Raw genomic sequence first — 16,378 nt, forward strand, 5'->3', positions numbered from 1 at the left:
TCTTACACCTTTATTATATTTTGTATATGTCAAATTCTGTTAACATTAAAAGTAGTAAATATGGGTTATTTTCTTGTTTAAGCTGAATTATCAACAAGAAAATTAAAAACATAAATAGTTATTAACCATTGAGAATGTTTATTTTCATGGTCATAGCTGTGGCAGGAAATTGAGTTAAGCGACAACCCTCTCTCCAATGGGGATGGGGCCCAGGGTGACATCACCTTCCCATTCGAAAACTAGAAAGAAAGACAGAAGACACGTGTCACGTTTTGCACTGCTGGGGTTGTCTTACAACTCAAGCACACATTCACTAGGAATGCATACAATATACCATACCGTCATTTTGGGACACATCACGGATCTTCCTTCCAGGAGCCTGACCAAGGCTTCCTTGATTTCCACCAGTTCCATGAGCTTCACAGGAGCCACATTGTGCATCCTGTCCGCTGGCCTCTTTCCACCTAGGAGGAAAGAAGAAGAAGAAGAGAAGAAAAGTTAATAATGTATCAATACTCCAATGACACATTTTCAAAGAAGCCCAGACTCACCCATTCTTGTAGGAACAAGCTCTATGTTCAGTATCGATGGGGTGTAAAGTGGATGTAGCTTTCAGGTGGCATGAAATGTAGAGCTGTTAGAAAAGAGAGTGGTTAAGTTATTATTATGTGTATTTTTCCTGCATATGATGTATAGCAGAATCTTTTAATCAGTCTTGGAGATGCCCACCATTCCACTCTCAACGTTCTTGAACCTGAAGGCCTCCAACTGGAACTGAAGCTTGTGCTCTGCAGTGCGATGCATGAACATAGAACTAGAGCCTGTGATCCGTGCATCAACCAAACACCTGCATGCAGAAAAACCACATTAGAGGACAAACTTCTGTTTGTGATAATCAATTTTCACTGTACACATCAATTTAAATTAACCAGCTCACCCATTGTTTTCAATGAAGACATAGCAAGGTAATGAGTTCATGTCAGGTACAATGGTGGCTACGCATCTCTCCACATAGACACGGAGGGGCACGTGGAAGAACTGCTTGACAACAGCCTCTACATTTATGATGTCTCCCAGGTAATACTGGAAACTTGGTCTCTCGTTTTGCCAGTCATCTGATCAAACACAACATTTAAATTGAAGTTTAAGTTGTAAAATATACATTTCTAATCAAAGCTCTGTAAAAGGTTAATTCTGCAGATAAACTGTTTTTTAACTCACCAGTCATGAGTCTCAAGGTGAAGTAAAGGAATTCCTCTGACACCTTAACTGCAGAGAATGGGATCCACATGGGGTCAAGAGGAAGGCTGCTCACATTGTACTTCCTAAATGATGAAAGAGGTTTGCTTAAAATGCAGCTTAAAGTCATTTCTAATATGCATCCGCCACAGGTAATCAGATTTGGTGATCCATGGTTACTGGAGTTACTAAATGTGTTAGTATTTCAATGTCATATTATGTTATTTATTATATGTTTGTATGTTTATTGCCACACCTCTAATGGTCTTATTACCTTGGGTAGTGGCATTCCACAATTACTGCAGCTGTGCCTGTCCTCACCACAAGAGCATTGGCCAGAGGTTTGGGATTATGGTTCAGAGTGAAGCTGTAGATAAGGTAATCTTCTGTCACCTAGTGGAAAAATGTATATTAGTACAAACAAATGGCATCATACATGAACATATTGGTTTACCATATTTTTAGATAATAACCATTGCAATCTTTTATTTATTTTTCAGTGACTAGCATTTGTATTTAGCTTACGGTTAATGTGCTAAGACAACTGTGCAGTTCTGTCTCAAAAATCAACACTTGAGCAGCATTGTCCTCTGCAACAGGGGCACAGTTTCCCAGGGTAATGTCGGCAGGGTTGATAAATTGGCCATTCCCAAAAAAGTCCTTCTTGGCTTCCACATGAGCAATACTCTCTCTGCACTCGACAGCAACAGTTGCAAAAGCAACCGGAAGTCTCAACTCGAAAGGCACCGCGACTGCAGGGTCAGGCGTGGGGTCAGCAGGGTATACCCAGGTGAGAGGTCTTTCAAATGTCTGCTTACTCTGTTGGGCCGTCTGAGGTTGTTGTTTGACAGGCTCCTGTCTCGCTGGCTTCTGGTATGGTCCTGCCGGCTTGTAACCACCCACAGCCCTTTGAGCATGACATAAGCTGCCTAACAAGGCCAGTGCCACAATGCACACAACAGTGGACTTCATCACCATCGCTTCACAACAGCAAGTGATCTACACAGTGCACTAGGTGATGTGAAGAAGATGGACATGTGCACCTACTTTTATAATAAGTTATCATGTTTGCTTCCACAACATTCTCGCCCGTTCTGTTGGCCATTCCCCATCAGACATGATGATATTAGATGCTAAGCCAATGAAATGATTGATGCTTTTGACGAAAGCAATGCCTACAGCTCTGGTGATGCATCTTCAACTAGATTTAGATTATTTATTATTCTAATGCATAACATTTTATACTATGCTGAAAAAATACAAGCAGCATAAATAAATAATATTATGAACACAAAACTGTGGATGTGCTGACACAAAAGTGATGGTAATGCAGCCAAATGAAATAAATATTAACATATGGAGGGTATCATTTGAAAGTAACTTTTGAAAGTTCCAAAAGTCTCACAAAAAGTTATGTTGACCTTGGGTTAGGTCAACCTGCCCTCAACATGGAATTTCAAACTCAATATTTTGCCAAAGTACATGTTGTGGAGAGCTGCAAATCAATATGGTCCTAGTCCAGGTTGATGTTTCTAAATGACCTTTACTGTGTTTACATAGAGATCAAATAGATTGGTGATCTTAGGAAGTAAAAAGAGTTTATAAATGAAAATATTCCTGCGAGAGACAAATTTGATTAATCCCCAAATTGAAAAATAATACAGAGGTCAAGTGATGACATGTTTTTCCTTATTTTAACCTGCAGATACGTGATTTACAATAAGCTCCAATTATTCATCTGCTTTGCTTTCCATTTTTTCGTCCTCTTTTTTTACCAAATGATTTCAAATATAACAAATCCATATGTTATAAATGGCAAAGCTATTAAACAAATTATTCAAATCAAAATTGACAACAAAATTGTATGCAACCTCTAAATCTTCGTTACCGCAACAGCGAGAAAAAAAGCTTATCCAGGAAAAATGAATTGCTATGTCAACCAAGTACAGACTGATCTGAATCTGCATACAGTTTTCTATGCTTGACGGGAAATACTAAGTGTGCCAATTTCACAATATTTCCCCAGCAAAGTTCTTAGAAATTGTGTTAGTATTTCAATGAAATAAGATGTTCAGACATGAATGTTATAAATATATAAATTGCTAGTATATTACATGAATCCAGCCATCTAGAGAATGTTGAAATGCTTGACGTATATGCACACGCCACTTACTTATCTAATTTCTTTACATTTGACATATCTGCATGCTATACTAGTTGTTTATGGATGCTCGTCAATTCAGTCAAATGTTTGTATCAATGGTAAAAAAGATAAGAAGAAGTATTTGTTTAGTCGAGTCCTGCTGCCCAAATACATGATGACCTGCACATTGCAGGTCATGCAAACTCTGTGTAAGGTTTTGTTTTGAAATTATACAAACAATCTGGAAATTCTGACAATCACGCTCAATGACAATCAGGGGGTTCTTAAGCATGGGTTGGATACTAATTAATACATATTCATGTTAATGCACCAGTGAGTTTACTACCATGTATGCTGTTATTATCTTCCGATGCAATATCTCTAGAATTCATGTTATTTGTCCACTGAAATTACTTGTTTGGCAATCCATTAAATCTCTTGTGCATCACCACACTGTCACTGGAGCTTGTGATTGGAAATGATTGGCAGCAAATAGGATGTGAGTCCTCATCGTCAACATTACCAATAGGCCAACCTTATAAAAGTCAGCATAGCACCATTTTTATTCCACAGTAGTTGCTGTTCCTTTCAAATCAGTTCACTGTGAAGCCAATGCAATGAAGTTGATTGTTTCTTTTTTGGCAGTTGCCCTGCTTGGCTGTCTGGCTGATGCTCAACATATAAAGAAGCAGTCTCAGGAGCCTCATCAGCCACAGTGGGCTCAGCTGCCCCAGCAGCCTCATCAGCCAGCAACTCCCCCTAAATGGAACCCACCTCAGCAGCCTCATCAGCCAGCAACTCCCCCTAAATGGCACCCACCTCAGCAGCCTCATCAGCCAGCAACTCCCCCTAAATGGAACCCACCTCAGCAGCCTCATCAGCCAGCAACTCCCCCTAAATGGCACCCACCTCAGCAGCCTCATCAGCCAGCAACTCCCCCTAAATGGAACCCACCTCAGCAGCCTCATCAGCCAGCAACTCCCCCTAAATGGCACCCACCTCAGCAGCCTCATCAGCCAGCAACTCCCCCTAAATGGAACCCACCTCAGCAGCCTCATCAGCCAGCAATTCCCCCTAAATGGAACCCACCTCAGCAGCCTCATCAGCCAGCAACTCCCCCTAAATGGAACCCACCTCATCAGCCTCATCAGCCAGCAACTCCCCCTAAATGGAACCCACCTCAGCAGCCCCAGCAGCCTCAGCAGCCTTGGCATGATCAGCAGCCTAAACATCCACATAGGCCTCAGCTGCCCAAGCAGCCCCATCAGCCTAAAGAGCCACAGTGGCCAAAGTTGCATCAGACTCCTTGGAATGATCAGCAGCCTAAACTTCCACAGAGGCATCAGCAGCCAACTCCCCCTAAATGGAACCCACCCCAGCACCCTCAGCATTCTAAACAGCCACAGAGGCTTCAGCAAACTTGTGAAGTTGCTGACAATCACAAGATACAGTGTGGAGCTCCTGGAATCTCTACTGAACATTGTGAAGCTATAAACTGCTGCTATGGTGGAAACATGTGCTATTATGGAAAATCTGGTTAGTGTTTTTCTTACTCCTGAAAGAAATACATGTATATCTCTGGTAATTAAAATGTGTTCAATGAGTATAGCATGATCCATAGTCTTTGCTTGTAATTGTGTTGTTTCCAGTGACCCTTCAGTGCACCAGGGATGGTCAATTCGTCATGGTGGTGGCCAAAGATGCCACCCTACCCAACCTCGATTTAGAGACAGTTTCCTTACTTGGAGGTGGCGAAAACTGCAATCCTGTTGGCACTACTTCAGCCTTTGCCATCTACCAGTTCCCTGTCACTGCCTGTGGCACTGTCAAGATGGTAAGGATTTTGACTAATTTAAATGTATAATGTCATTAGTATACATTTTCGTTGGGTAGTAATTCAAACTGAAATACTGCCAACCTACTGTAGGAGGAGCCTGGCGTTATAACCTATGAGAACCGGATGTCCTCCTTTTATGAAGTCGCTATTGGAGCCAACGGAGCCATCACCAGGGACAGTCAATATGAGTATGTATTTGTTTAACTCTGAGTGGTCACAACATAAAAGATTACTACTTCTATTGCTACTTCAGTTAATTCTCTGCTAAGGCCTCAAGTATTCAGACACATCAGTGGTATCAATAGAATACAGTGAATTTACCTTGAATTCTCTACAATGGTTTGGGGTTAGTTCATTGTGATACGACAAATTGCACTTTAATACTTTTCTGACTAACTGACTAACATAGACCTTATATCTTGTCTCAGGCTGCTTGTCCGGTGTAGATACATTGGCACCTCAATTGAGGCTCTAGTTATCGAGGTTGGCCTGCTTCCTCCACCACCCCCAGTGGCAGCTCCAGGACCCCTGCGCGTGGAGCTAGTGCTGGCCAATGGAGTGTGTTCAGTCAAGGGATGTGTGGAAGGTTAGTGTAAAGGATATATGGTGTGCTGTCAGTCTCATTCGGCAGTGATTGTGCACTAACCAAATTGTTTTTGCTAGAGCAGAGGAGGTGGCCTACAACTCCTTTTACGTTGACTCTGATTACCCCGTCACAAAGGTTCTCAGAGACCCTGTGTATGTGGAAGTCCGTATACTGGAGAGGACTGATCCCAACATTATATTGACTCTTGGAAAATGCTGGGCAACTTCTACTCCCTACTCTCAAAGTCTCCCTCAATGGGACTTGCTGACTGATGGGTAAGAGTGAATGTTGATTTTACTTGGAAATAGGCCTTTATAAAACTTTCTACGAGGCTATACTGAAAACCTATTCTTCACTCTCTTTGCCATAGCTGCCCATGCCGTGATGACCCCTATCTGACCATTCTGGTCCCTGTGGACGCTTCATCAGGACTCATGTACCCAACCCACCACAGGCGTTTTGTTTTCAAGATGTTCACGTTTGTATCCGGTGGAGGTGTAAAGCAAGCGGCTATGATTCCCCTCAACGAAAAGGTATAGGATTTAACTATCTAAGACAGAGGCTTTTGTCAAGTTTAGTTTTTAATATGTTTTTTGTAATATAACCTTCATAATTACAAATAATATATAAACATTTTTGACCAGGTGTATATCCACTGTGAAGCAGCCGTGTGTCAACCGTCTGTCGAAGATAATTGTGAACCTAGGTGCCTCAGAAAAAGTAAGTATAACAATGTTCACTGTGAAAATATTTAAACCACCAATTTTATTTTTCTCTGAAGTCTGTAAAATAGGCAAGGCAAGTTTATTCATGAAGCACATTTCAACACAAGATAATTCAAAGTGATTTACAAAAATGAAAAACATTAATAGCATTAAGAAATAGTGCAGTGGAAACACATTTAAAAACAGTCATTAAAAAGCAAAGAGATTAAAATAAACATAAAACAAGCTAATATAGAATAACACAGGTATGAAATACATGCATACAAGTTACAGTGCAGTGTAAGATATGAATAGTTCAATTAAAAGCAACAGCAAAGTGAAAGTATTTTAGCCAGGATTCAAATAGTAAGAGTTGCAGCGGACCTTACATTTTCTGGGAGTTTATTCCAGATTTTTGGAGCACAATAACTAACGATGCTTCTCCATGTTTAGTTCTGAGTCTGGAGACATAAAGCAGACTCGTGACAAACAGTAAACTATAGAGTCATGTTTTTTAAGTGTTAGACAAAAAAAAGGAGGCAGATGAAAATCAAAAAAGCTGAACATGTTTTTTAGTGTTGGGATCAGGGGTTCAAACTCCACTGCAGTCAGCATGTCGTTGTGTCCCTGGGCAAGACACTTCACCCCAAATTGCTCCTATGGGGATTGCCCACAGTATTGAGTATGTAAGTCGCTTTGGATAAAAGCATATTGTTTTATGTTTCATGTGGAACCTATATGCTGCAGGTCTCCCTTGAAAAATATATCTATGATCTCAATGGGACCAATCTGGTTAAATAAAGGTTTGAAATGAAATGAAAAGCGTCTAACAAGTAACATGTAATGTAATGTTTTCACCAAAGGCGTATGATGTCGGATGTCATCTTGTGTCTTTCTCAACCTCAATTCTGACAGCAACTGACCATTGGAATGTATTTTACACAGGGAGAGACGTTTCTGTCCAGAAAGGCTCCAGAGAAGAGACCACTGTGGTTAGCAGTAAGGAGCTGGTCTTCATTCAGTAACATTATCCTGAAATCTCTTTCTCTGATGTTTTGTGAAAAGTGATTGAGTTTCAAATAAATACCCAATTGCTGAACTATGTTTTCGAGTCTTATGAATTGACATTGACATATTATGACTATATGACTCAACACACATGACTTCAAATCAATGCAAACTTTATTTCCATAGCACATGCAGTTTGACCAAAACAGGCACAGATTGTATACAAAGCAAAAAAACAAACAAACTATAAAATAATCATTGTAAAACAATGCAGGACAACAGAAAAAAAGTTAAGGTGTAAAGCTTAACTCTATCAAAAGATACATATTCTTAAACCTGATATGGTTTTAATTGATTTTTGTTTTAGAGTGTTGCATTTTAGAAATATTTATGCCTGCTGTTTAAAGTCATTGCTTAAGGCAATACATCATGGTTTCCCATAAATGTACATTTACAATTATGGATATGGTATGTGGCTTTTGCAATAGTTGATAAATCAACTACATTAGTGTTTTGTATACCATTATCAGAGACCAAACAACAAATTGCTCAAAAGCATTAGAAGCCTTTATTAAAGGCTTCTCAATTCTCTAATTTCCCCCTCCTCGACTCTCCTCCTCGACTCCTATCCTCGTGTCTTAGTCCCGCTCACAGGAGATGCGAGCGGAGGAGTCGAGGAGGGGAACCGAGGAGAGAGGAGTGGAAGCAGTTAGAGAAATGAGAAATCCTCTCCTCTGAGCGGTCATTTTAAAGAGACGTCCATTAATGATGACAGGAGGCACATCACTCTGTCTAATGGACAGAACTGTGTTCATGATTTACTTTTACTTCATTCACAGTGTGGTATAATGAGACAATAACAGGCTACAGATGCGGACATATACATACACACATATATATTTATATGAATATGTACAATTTCAGATTCAAACAAGTATGAGAGCACTCTCATAATAACGTAACACTATCAGAGACTGGATATATCCCCCCCCCTCTCTGGTCGCTACAATGAGGAAAATAAATGACGGGCCAAAAGTTGTATTTACAAGTATTAAAAGTAAGCAGAGGACACCAACCACACACACACACACACACACACACACACACACACACACACACACACACACACACACACACACACACACACACACACACACACACACACACACACACACACACACACACACACACACACACACACACACACACACACACACACACACACACACACAGCTCCTAAAACAATATATGCAGTGGCGCCCCCCCTCTTCCCACATGTTTGATTGTCATTAAAAATTAATTAAAAAAATTATTATATAGTTGGTATCAGTAAAATGTATAATCTACAATAAAATCTCGTTTAAAATTGTTTTACGATATCTAAAGTTACTGATAAGTCACATGTTTCCTGCCTGGCCGCAGCGTGTATCATTACCCTCTCTCGTCCGGGCGGTAAGAAAGGAGCCCTCAGCCAGAGCAGCAGCAGCCAACAAGCTGACTGTTGCTATTTGTAAACTATAATAATATATAATATTTTTATAGCGCCTTTCAGGAAACCCAAGGTCGCTTTACAAGTCGGGTAGGGGGGGGGGAGTAGGGGGAAAAAGGCAGACAGGTTAAGGGGGTGGGGGGGGGAAGTAGCGGAAAAATAAACCTATTAAACTAACTATACAGTGGCGAAAGCCTTGGTAAAAAGGTGCGTTTTGAGGGCTTTTTTGAAAATGTCCAGGGTTGGGGCGCTGCGGATTTCGGGGCTGAGAGAGTTCCAGAGGTTGGGGGATGCCACACTGAAGGCTCTGTCACCAAAAGTCCGCAACCTGGTGCAGGGGGTGGAGAGGAGATCCTGTCCAGATGATCTTAGCTTCCGGGATGGAGTGTGGTAGCGGAGAAGGTCAGACAGGTATTGGGGGGCGAGGGCATGGAGGGATTATCTAAAAAGCCAGTTGAGTAGCACTTGAAATGTTTGGCTCTATGAAACCTGATGTACTTATATGATTCTGTTTTCTTCAAGGTTGTGTCTTCCTGGTCGAATGTACTTATTGTAAGTCGCTTTGGATAAAAGCGTCAGCTAAATGCAATGTAATGTAATGTAATGATGGCTGCCGGCCGAGATTTCCTTGACGGACACACAAATCCACCAATCCCACACAGTGTAAAGTCAAGCTGCTTTGAGCGGCCATATTGGCTGATGTGCCCTGGTTACAGTCTCACAGGAGATACTCGCTGGAAAGCTACTCATTCTAATTCTTACTAGATACAACCATGGAGGATTAAAATATAACGCATGCATTTCAGCGTGTCACATTAACTATCGCGGGCCGCCAGAAACATTTCCGAGGGCCGCCATTGGCCCGCGGGCCGCACTTTGAGAACCCCTGCTCTAAACCAACATGTTTTAGACATAGTCAAAGAATACTCACTAACACAAGTACAACTCGAGCCTACTCGAAAACAGAACATATTAGACTTGATATTCACTTCAAATCAAACGCTCATGCAAAATGTGCAAACAATACCAGGCATATCAGATCACTGTGCTGTCATGATGGACTCTAGTATACATCCTGTATATACAAAGAAAGCCCAGAGAAACATTTACAAATGTTCATTAGCAGACTGGGAAGCCATCCAAACTGAGCTGGAAGTGTTCAACACAGAATTAGTTAGAACAGAAAACCACGAACTGTGAATGACAACTGGAATATGCTCAGAGACGAACTGTTTTCACAGATGGATAAGCATATCCCGACCAAGTTCACTACCACACGGCACAACCTGCCCTGGCTCACTCACTGCATGAAATGCCAAATAAAAAATAAAAATAAGTTATACAACAAAGCCAAGCGATCAGGCAAAACTCGTGATTGGGAAAACTTCCGCAACCAAAAGAAACATGTTCAAAATAACCTTTGCAGTGCACACTGGGACTATATCGAAAACACACTCACCCAGAGTCTTGCTGAAAACAATACCAGAATATTCTGGAAATATGTCAAAGAGTGTGGAGCGGACAACATTGGAGTCTCCCCTATTAGAGAAGGTGAAGACCTCTACAGTAGCAGCAAAGACAAGGCTGAACTCATCAACAAACAATTTAAATCTGTATTTACTAAGGATGATGGTAGCCAGCCCTCTATATCAGGAGATCCAGCCCCGCAGATAGAAGACCTGATCATCACGACTGAAGGAGTGACCAAACTACTGGCAAATATTAAGATCAACAAGGCTAGCGGCCCAGATGGTTTACCCAATCGTATACTCAAAATGCTGGCCCCCCAAATAGGCCCACTGCTCAAGTGCGTATTCACGCAGTCACTGCAGGAAACAGGAAATCTACCCGATGACTGGCTGCAGGCAAACGTTACGCCTATATTCAAGAAAGGGGACCGGCACACCGCCGCAAATTACAGACCAGTTTCCTTGACAGTAGTATGTTGTAAACTCCTGGAACACATCATTTGCAAACACCTGTTGAATCACCTGGAAAGGCATAATGTCCTCACCCCGTTCCAGCATGGATTTCGACGACAACCATTTGTGTGAAACTCAACTCCTAGTCACAATGCATGACCTGGCAAAATATCATGACCAGAAATTGCAAGTCGATGTGGCAATCCTTGATTTCTCAAAGGCTTTTGACACGGTTCCACATAAGCCTGTTGCTAAAGCTGGCCCACATGGGTATAACCGGCCCAATACTTGATTGGACCACAACCTTTCTCATGCAAAGAAGCCAACAAGTAGTCGTAGAAGGGGTGAAATCAAGTACAGTTCACGTTGACTCTGGTGTCCCACAAGGCACTGTGCTGGGTCCATTGCTTTTCTTATGCTACATTAATGACCTGCCGTCACATGTAGCATCTACAGTGCGGTTATTCGCGGATGACTGCCTGCTCTACAGGCCTATTAAAAATGGAAGTGACCAAGAAGACCTACAGGGTGACCTGACTAGACTTCAGGAATGGGCTAACACTTGGGGAATGTGCTTTAATACTAATAAGGGCTACATCCTACGAACAAGCAGATCAACAAACCCGCACATTAAAAACTATACTCTATGTGGCCAGGTGTTAAAGAGGTGACCCACCAGCCTTATCTTGGGGTAGAAATCCATAACAACCTGAAATTTGACACATTGGCCAAATTGTAACACAGGCAAACCGTTCGCTCGGCTTCCTACGCCGGAACCTGCGACGCTGTCGCCAGAAACTGAAGGAGACAGCTTTTGTAGCCCTAGTGCGTTCTAAACTAGAGTACGCCAGCTCGGTCTGGGACCCCTACACTGATAAAGACAGTGATGCCCTGGAATCAGTACAAAGAAGAGGTGCAAGATTCATTTTTGGAGATTATGAATGGGACAGCAGTGTCACAGAAATGCTCAAGCGGTTGAACAGGGTGGAATTAAGTGAAAGGCGGCGATTGGCTCGTTTGGTTCTCTTCTTCAAGATTGTCCATAACATCTCAGCCATTAATGCATCAATGTACCTAGAGCCAGTTAGAAGAAGTGCAACCCGCAAAGCCAACTCTTTGAACTTCGAGCGAATTTTCGCAACTAGTGACACTCTTAAATACTCCTTTCCGAGAACAATCAGAGAGTGGAATTTGCTACCAGAAGAAGCTGTCATCGCAGAAACCGTGGAGTGCTTCCGGCAAATGTTAAGAGACATTTAGCGGGGATCATCCATCCCCCACTGAGCGTGATACCTCTGGGTTCTGCTCAGTATTAATCCAGATCCCCTGGGCCCAAGAGTTCAAAGGTTTTAATCTCAATCAGATCCGATCAGATTTTGAAATCCCATTTCTTGTGATCCAGGATCAGACAAGTCGGCCAAATTTTGTCCCTGGAGTTCAAAGCAATTCAGGATAGGATCAGTCTGATCCAGATTACGATTTTTCAAGATGACTAGATCCTGAATATCAGTGCTTTAATCCTACCATTCGCCATCTAGTGGATATGAAAAATAATACAAGGAAGACAAGAGACCACATTGCAGAGACATAATGTTTAATTATATTTTTAAATACATAAAGGACATCAAATCATAATGAAATTGTAATTAAAAAAAATACTCCCACTAGGGTAACAACAATAAAGCATTCATTCAAAGGCAGCTGGATCATCCAGGCGTGCTTTGAGGAGCTGAATTCTCAGTGAGGTTTCAGTTTGCTAAAGCCGGCACAGCTGTATTTGTTTTCCGGCCAGACGGATCTGCATCTCTGCCCTCTCCGTTTCACGGCTCAGCAGTCTCGTAGGCATCATCCCTCTGCTCTGGTTTTCTGGTGCGCTTGCATTTTCTCTTTAGAGGTGGCTCTTGCAGTGTGTTATCAGGCCTGGCTGAAGGTCCAGCTTCTGGATCCACATGGGTCAGGAGGACCTCATCTTCAATGGTGTGTGTCACATCAGGGGCATTGACGACCTGAAATGAAAGTTTATCAATATACTTTATACCCCTTAATAAGATGATCACAAGCATGCAACCTGGACAATTGTAGTACTAGGATGCTATGTAAGACATATAGCCATTGTAGTACTATGAAAATAACAATTATACAAGATAATAATTGTAGTTCTATAGGAACAAGGATAAAATCACACATACCTGCGACTCACCATCCAGTACAACGTTTGGTATTCCATGTAAAGATTGTGACTGCTGACCACCAATGATATCAAGTACCACATCTGTGTATTGTCCCCTTTTATGTGGTTTGTTACCCGTCTGTGGGTTTTTAGCCTGGCTGTGGTCTTTGGTAGCTTGCTGCTTCAAATTCTTCCACCTCAACCTCACTTGGTCCACCGTCCTCTTGTGTCCAGATCCTGTGGCATTCACATTGTCTGTAACTTCCATCCATATTCCGCTCTTTACTTTAGTCGCTCCACCCTCTCTGTTAAAGCAACCAACTATGGAGTCATAATTGTTCCTTACACCCAGCAGCAGTGCATGGGTCTCAGCAGATGTAAAATTAGGCCCCTTTTTGACCATCTTTCCAACTCAATGGTTTGGTCAGGTCAGCAATTAGTTTTATATGGCCTTGCTATTAATTACATAATTAACCACAGGCCCTAACCAATCTGGACATTCATTCCAGGTGTGTATTTGCAATTAGTTGTTATTCAGAGACTGATGTAGGCCTACTGACTGAAAGAAACAACAGTCAGAACACAGTCATGGCAGGGATTGTTCACATCTTCCATGCTGGAAGGAGAGGTTACCGCCAAAGGGTCCACACTGAGCGCCCCAAACCTCTCCAACAGTACACAACAGAAGAACTGTACAATCGTTTTTGATTTGGACTTGATGACATCAACTACATTGCTGATCTGGTCAGGCCACAACTGCAGTGCAGAACCTTGCGGAGTCATGCTCTGACTGTAGAGGAACAGGTCCTCATTGCCCTGCGCTTTTACGCATGTGGAACATTCTATGAGGTCATAGCTGACAGCATGGGAGTCCACAGGACAACAGTGGGTGAAGTGGTGACAGCTGTGTCTGATGCACTGGCTCGCCTGCTGGATCACTTTGTGACTTTTCCCACTGATGGCCAGATTGCCAAAGTGAAGCAGAAGTTTTTTCTTCTGGGAGACATGCCCAACACCATTGGGGTGATCGACTGCACCCATGTACATATTCAAGCACTTCGTCAGAGGGAGTGGAATATGTCAACAGGAAAGGGAGGCACAGCATCAATGTGCAACTTGTGGGAGATGCTGACCTTGCCATCACCAACTGTGTTGTGAGATGGCCTGGGTCAGTCCACGATGCACGTATCTTCAGAGAGAGCCGGTTGTTCACTGAATTCCAATTTTTGTTGAAGATATTTTTAATTTAAAGGAAATTACATTTGTGATTGACAATCTTTGTTGTGATACTTTTATGAGCATAAACATTTATGTCATCAACATTTGGTTGAAAACAAAATAGGCCACCACAAACGTGAGCAAAAAATGGAAAAATAAAATGTATTTTCCATGAAGGCTAAAAATTGTGTATTATTTCAGTTAACAAACTTTGCCATCTAATTTAAATTGAAACATATTTTAAAATAAATTGTACAGTACATTTTGCTCTGGTAATCCACTGGAAATCCACCCCTCTGGTGGGATCAGGATAATCCAGTTTTTTGGGATCAAACTGATCCCAATCCTGTGTTGTCGGTTTGAACTACCCATTTTGAAGATTTGATACAGATTAAAGCTTGGATTGGATTTCCTGATCTGATCGGATATCAAAGTGATCCTAATCCTGTTTTTTGGTTTCGAACTCCCCAAAATCCAAATCTGATCTGATCAGATAGGGATTAAAAGTTTTGAACTCCTGGGCCCTGGATATTATTTTAGAAACTGCTTTCTTCGCTTTGCGATGTTTCCAGAGAGAACAGCTGTGAGGTCCGTGCAGAAAGCAGATCAGTGTGTATAATATATATCACTCAGTATAACAGGCCTACTCTCTTTATTTGCTTTAGTTTAGTAGATATCTACAAACAAAGAGTCGATATTTGTCTAAGACCATTTAGTGCTTCACATAATAAAATACACAATGGCTGTAGCCTGATTATGCTTTACGAGCTGTAGGTGTGTGTGGTACAGTGTGTAGGTGTGTGCGTGGTACAGTGTGTAGGTGCGTGTTGTACAGTGTGTAGGTGTGTGTTGTACAGTGCGTACGGCGGACGGACGGGTCTCAGTTGGTTTGGTGTCCTCTGCTTACTTTTAATACTTGTAAATACAACTTTTGGCCCGTAATTTAAATTGTGTGTAACATGTGTGTGTGTGTGTCCCCGCATCTGTAGCCTGTTATTGACTCATTATACCGCACTGTCAATGAATCAAAGTAAATATATAAGTGTGAGCCTCTCCGCTCACACATGGTTCAAATATGGACGGAAAGAGCAGGTTGGTTTATCACAGGCGTTTATTAGCTCCAAACAAAGTATACACGGGTCTCCAACGTTGCCTGTGTGGGAACCTTCACAGGTCCTTTGGCGACCTTCCAGGATCCCGCCTACTGCAAAACAGCCCAGAACCAGGTTACGATATGCTTTTATTCCGGCACTGATTACCTGATTCCGATCAGCTGTCTGGCCTCCGGCCGAGCCACTCCCTTCACTCCAGCAGCCGGCGCCCTAACCACACCCCGCTGCCACATACCCCCACCGCCCGACTCAGGCCGGGATCCCGCCGGCCGCAAGCTGACTCTCCCCCCCCCCTCCGCTGAGCGAGAGAAGAAATCAGCCACGACCATCCGGTTACCCGGCCTGTGGATCACCTTGAAGTTGAAAGGCTGTAACGCCAGATACCACCGAGTGATCCGAGCGTTGGCATCCTTCATGCGGTGGAGCCACTGTAGCGGGGCATGGTCCGACCAGAGGGTGAAAGGGCGCCCCAAGAGGTAGTACCGCAGGGCGCCGACCGGCCACCGTATGGCGAGGCACTCCTTTTCCACCGTACTGTAGTTCACCTCCCTCTGGGCGAGCTTACGGCTAATGTACAGTACAGGGCGGTCGACCCCCTCTACTTGCTGGGACAAAACGGCCCCCACCCCACTGTTCGAGGCGTCTGTCTGCAACACAAAAGGGAGAGAGAAGTCAGGAGAATACAGAAGCGGCTTACCACAGAGGGCTTTTTTAACCCTCTCAAACGCCAGCTGACGGTCAGGTCGGTCAGGGGACTGGTCAGCTCCGAAAAGGACGGGATGAACCGCCTGTAGTAGCCGGCCAGCCCCATGAACCTCCTGACCTCTTTTTTCGTCTTGGGCGCCAGACAGGCTGAAATGGCGGTTGTTTTCTCTACCTGTGGCCGCACCTGTCCGCCGCCCAAGTGGTACCCCAGATACCGTACCTCCCTCCGTCCAACCACACACTTC

The 16,378-nt window shown here is 42.9% G+C and overlaps 2 protein-coding genes across 2 annotated transcripts; one reads left to right on the forward strand and one right to left on the reverse strand.

Moving 5' to 3' along the window:
* Positions 1 to 114: 114 nt before the first annotated feature.
* On the reverse strand, positions 115 to 2,241 carry LOC117545813 (zona pellucida sperm-binding protein 3-like). Its single transcript, XM_034215804.1, has 8 exons — positions 1,765 to 2,241; positions 1,514 to 1,632; positions 1,222 to 1,325; positions 938 to 1,115; positions 730 to 847; positions 552 to 634; positions 340 to 464; positions 115 to 239 (listed from the first exon to the last, which is right to left on the reverse strand). Exons 1-8 carry the CDS (start codon positions 2,215 to 2,217, stop codon positions 175 to 177), a joined length of 1,245 nt encoding a protein of 414 aa, XP_034071695.1. The 5' UTR covers positions 2,218 to 2,241; the 3' UTR covers positions 115 to 174.
* Positions 2,242 to 3,956: 1,715 nt separating this feature from the next.
* Positions 3,957 to 7,608, forward strand: LOC117545796 (zona pellucida sperm-binding protein 4-like). The gene is made up of 8 exons (XM_034215775.1): positions 3,957 to 4,918; positions 5,032 to 5,216; positions 5,310 to 5,407; positions 5,648 to 5,805; positions 5,888 to 6,080; positions 6,176 to 6,338; positions 6,450 to 6,525; positions 7,455 to 7,608. Exons 1-8 carry the CDS (start codon positions 4,000 to 4,002, stop codon positions 7,532 to 7,534), a joined length of 1,872 nt encoding a protein of 623 aa, XP_034071666.1. The 5' UTR covers positions 3,957 to 3,999; the 3' UTR covers positions 7,535 to 7,608.
* The last annotated feature ends 8,770 nt before the right edge of the window (positions 7,609 to 16,378 follow it).

Source organism: Gymnodraco acuticeps, unplaced genomic scaffold, assembly GCF_902827175.1.
Source record: "Gymnodraco acuticeps unplaced genomic scaffold, fGymAcu1.1, whole genome shotgun sequence".
Lineage (NCBI taxonomy): Eukaryota > Metazoa > Chordata > Actinopteri > Perciformes > Bathydraconidae > Gymnodraco > Gymnodraco acuticeps.

Bases quoted from the DNA above. Each gene is read 5' to 3' on its own strand.
- LOC117545813 (XM_034215804.1), bottom strand. From the start codon at position 2,217: ATGGTGATGAAGTCCACTGTTGTGTGCATTGTGGCACTGGCCTTGTTA. The intron at 1,326-1,513 runs GTAATAAGACCA...TTCATCATTTAG, and splicing joins GTGGAATGCCACTACCCAAG to GAAGTACAATGTGAGCAGCC. The intron at 240-339 runs GTATGGTATATT...CTTTCTTTCTAG, and splicing joins TGATGTGTCCCAAAATGACG to TTTTCGAATGGGAAGGTGAT.
- LOC117545796 (XM_034215775.1), top strand. From the start codon at position 4,000: ATGAAGTTGATTGTTTCTTTTTTGGCAGTTGCCCTGCTTGGCTGTCTG. The intron at 4,919-5,031 runs GTTAGTGTTTTT...TGTTGTTTCCAG, and splicing joins GTGCTATTATGGAAAATCTG to TGACCCTTCAGTGCACCAGG. The intron at 6,339-6,449 runs GTATAGGATTTA...ATTTTTGACCAG, and splicing joins TGATTCCCCTCAACGAAAAG to GTGTATATCCACTGTGAAGC.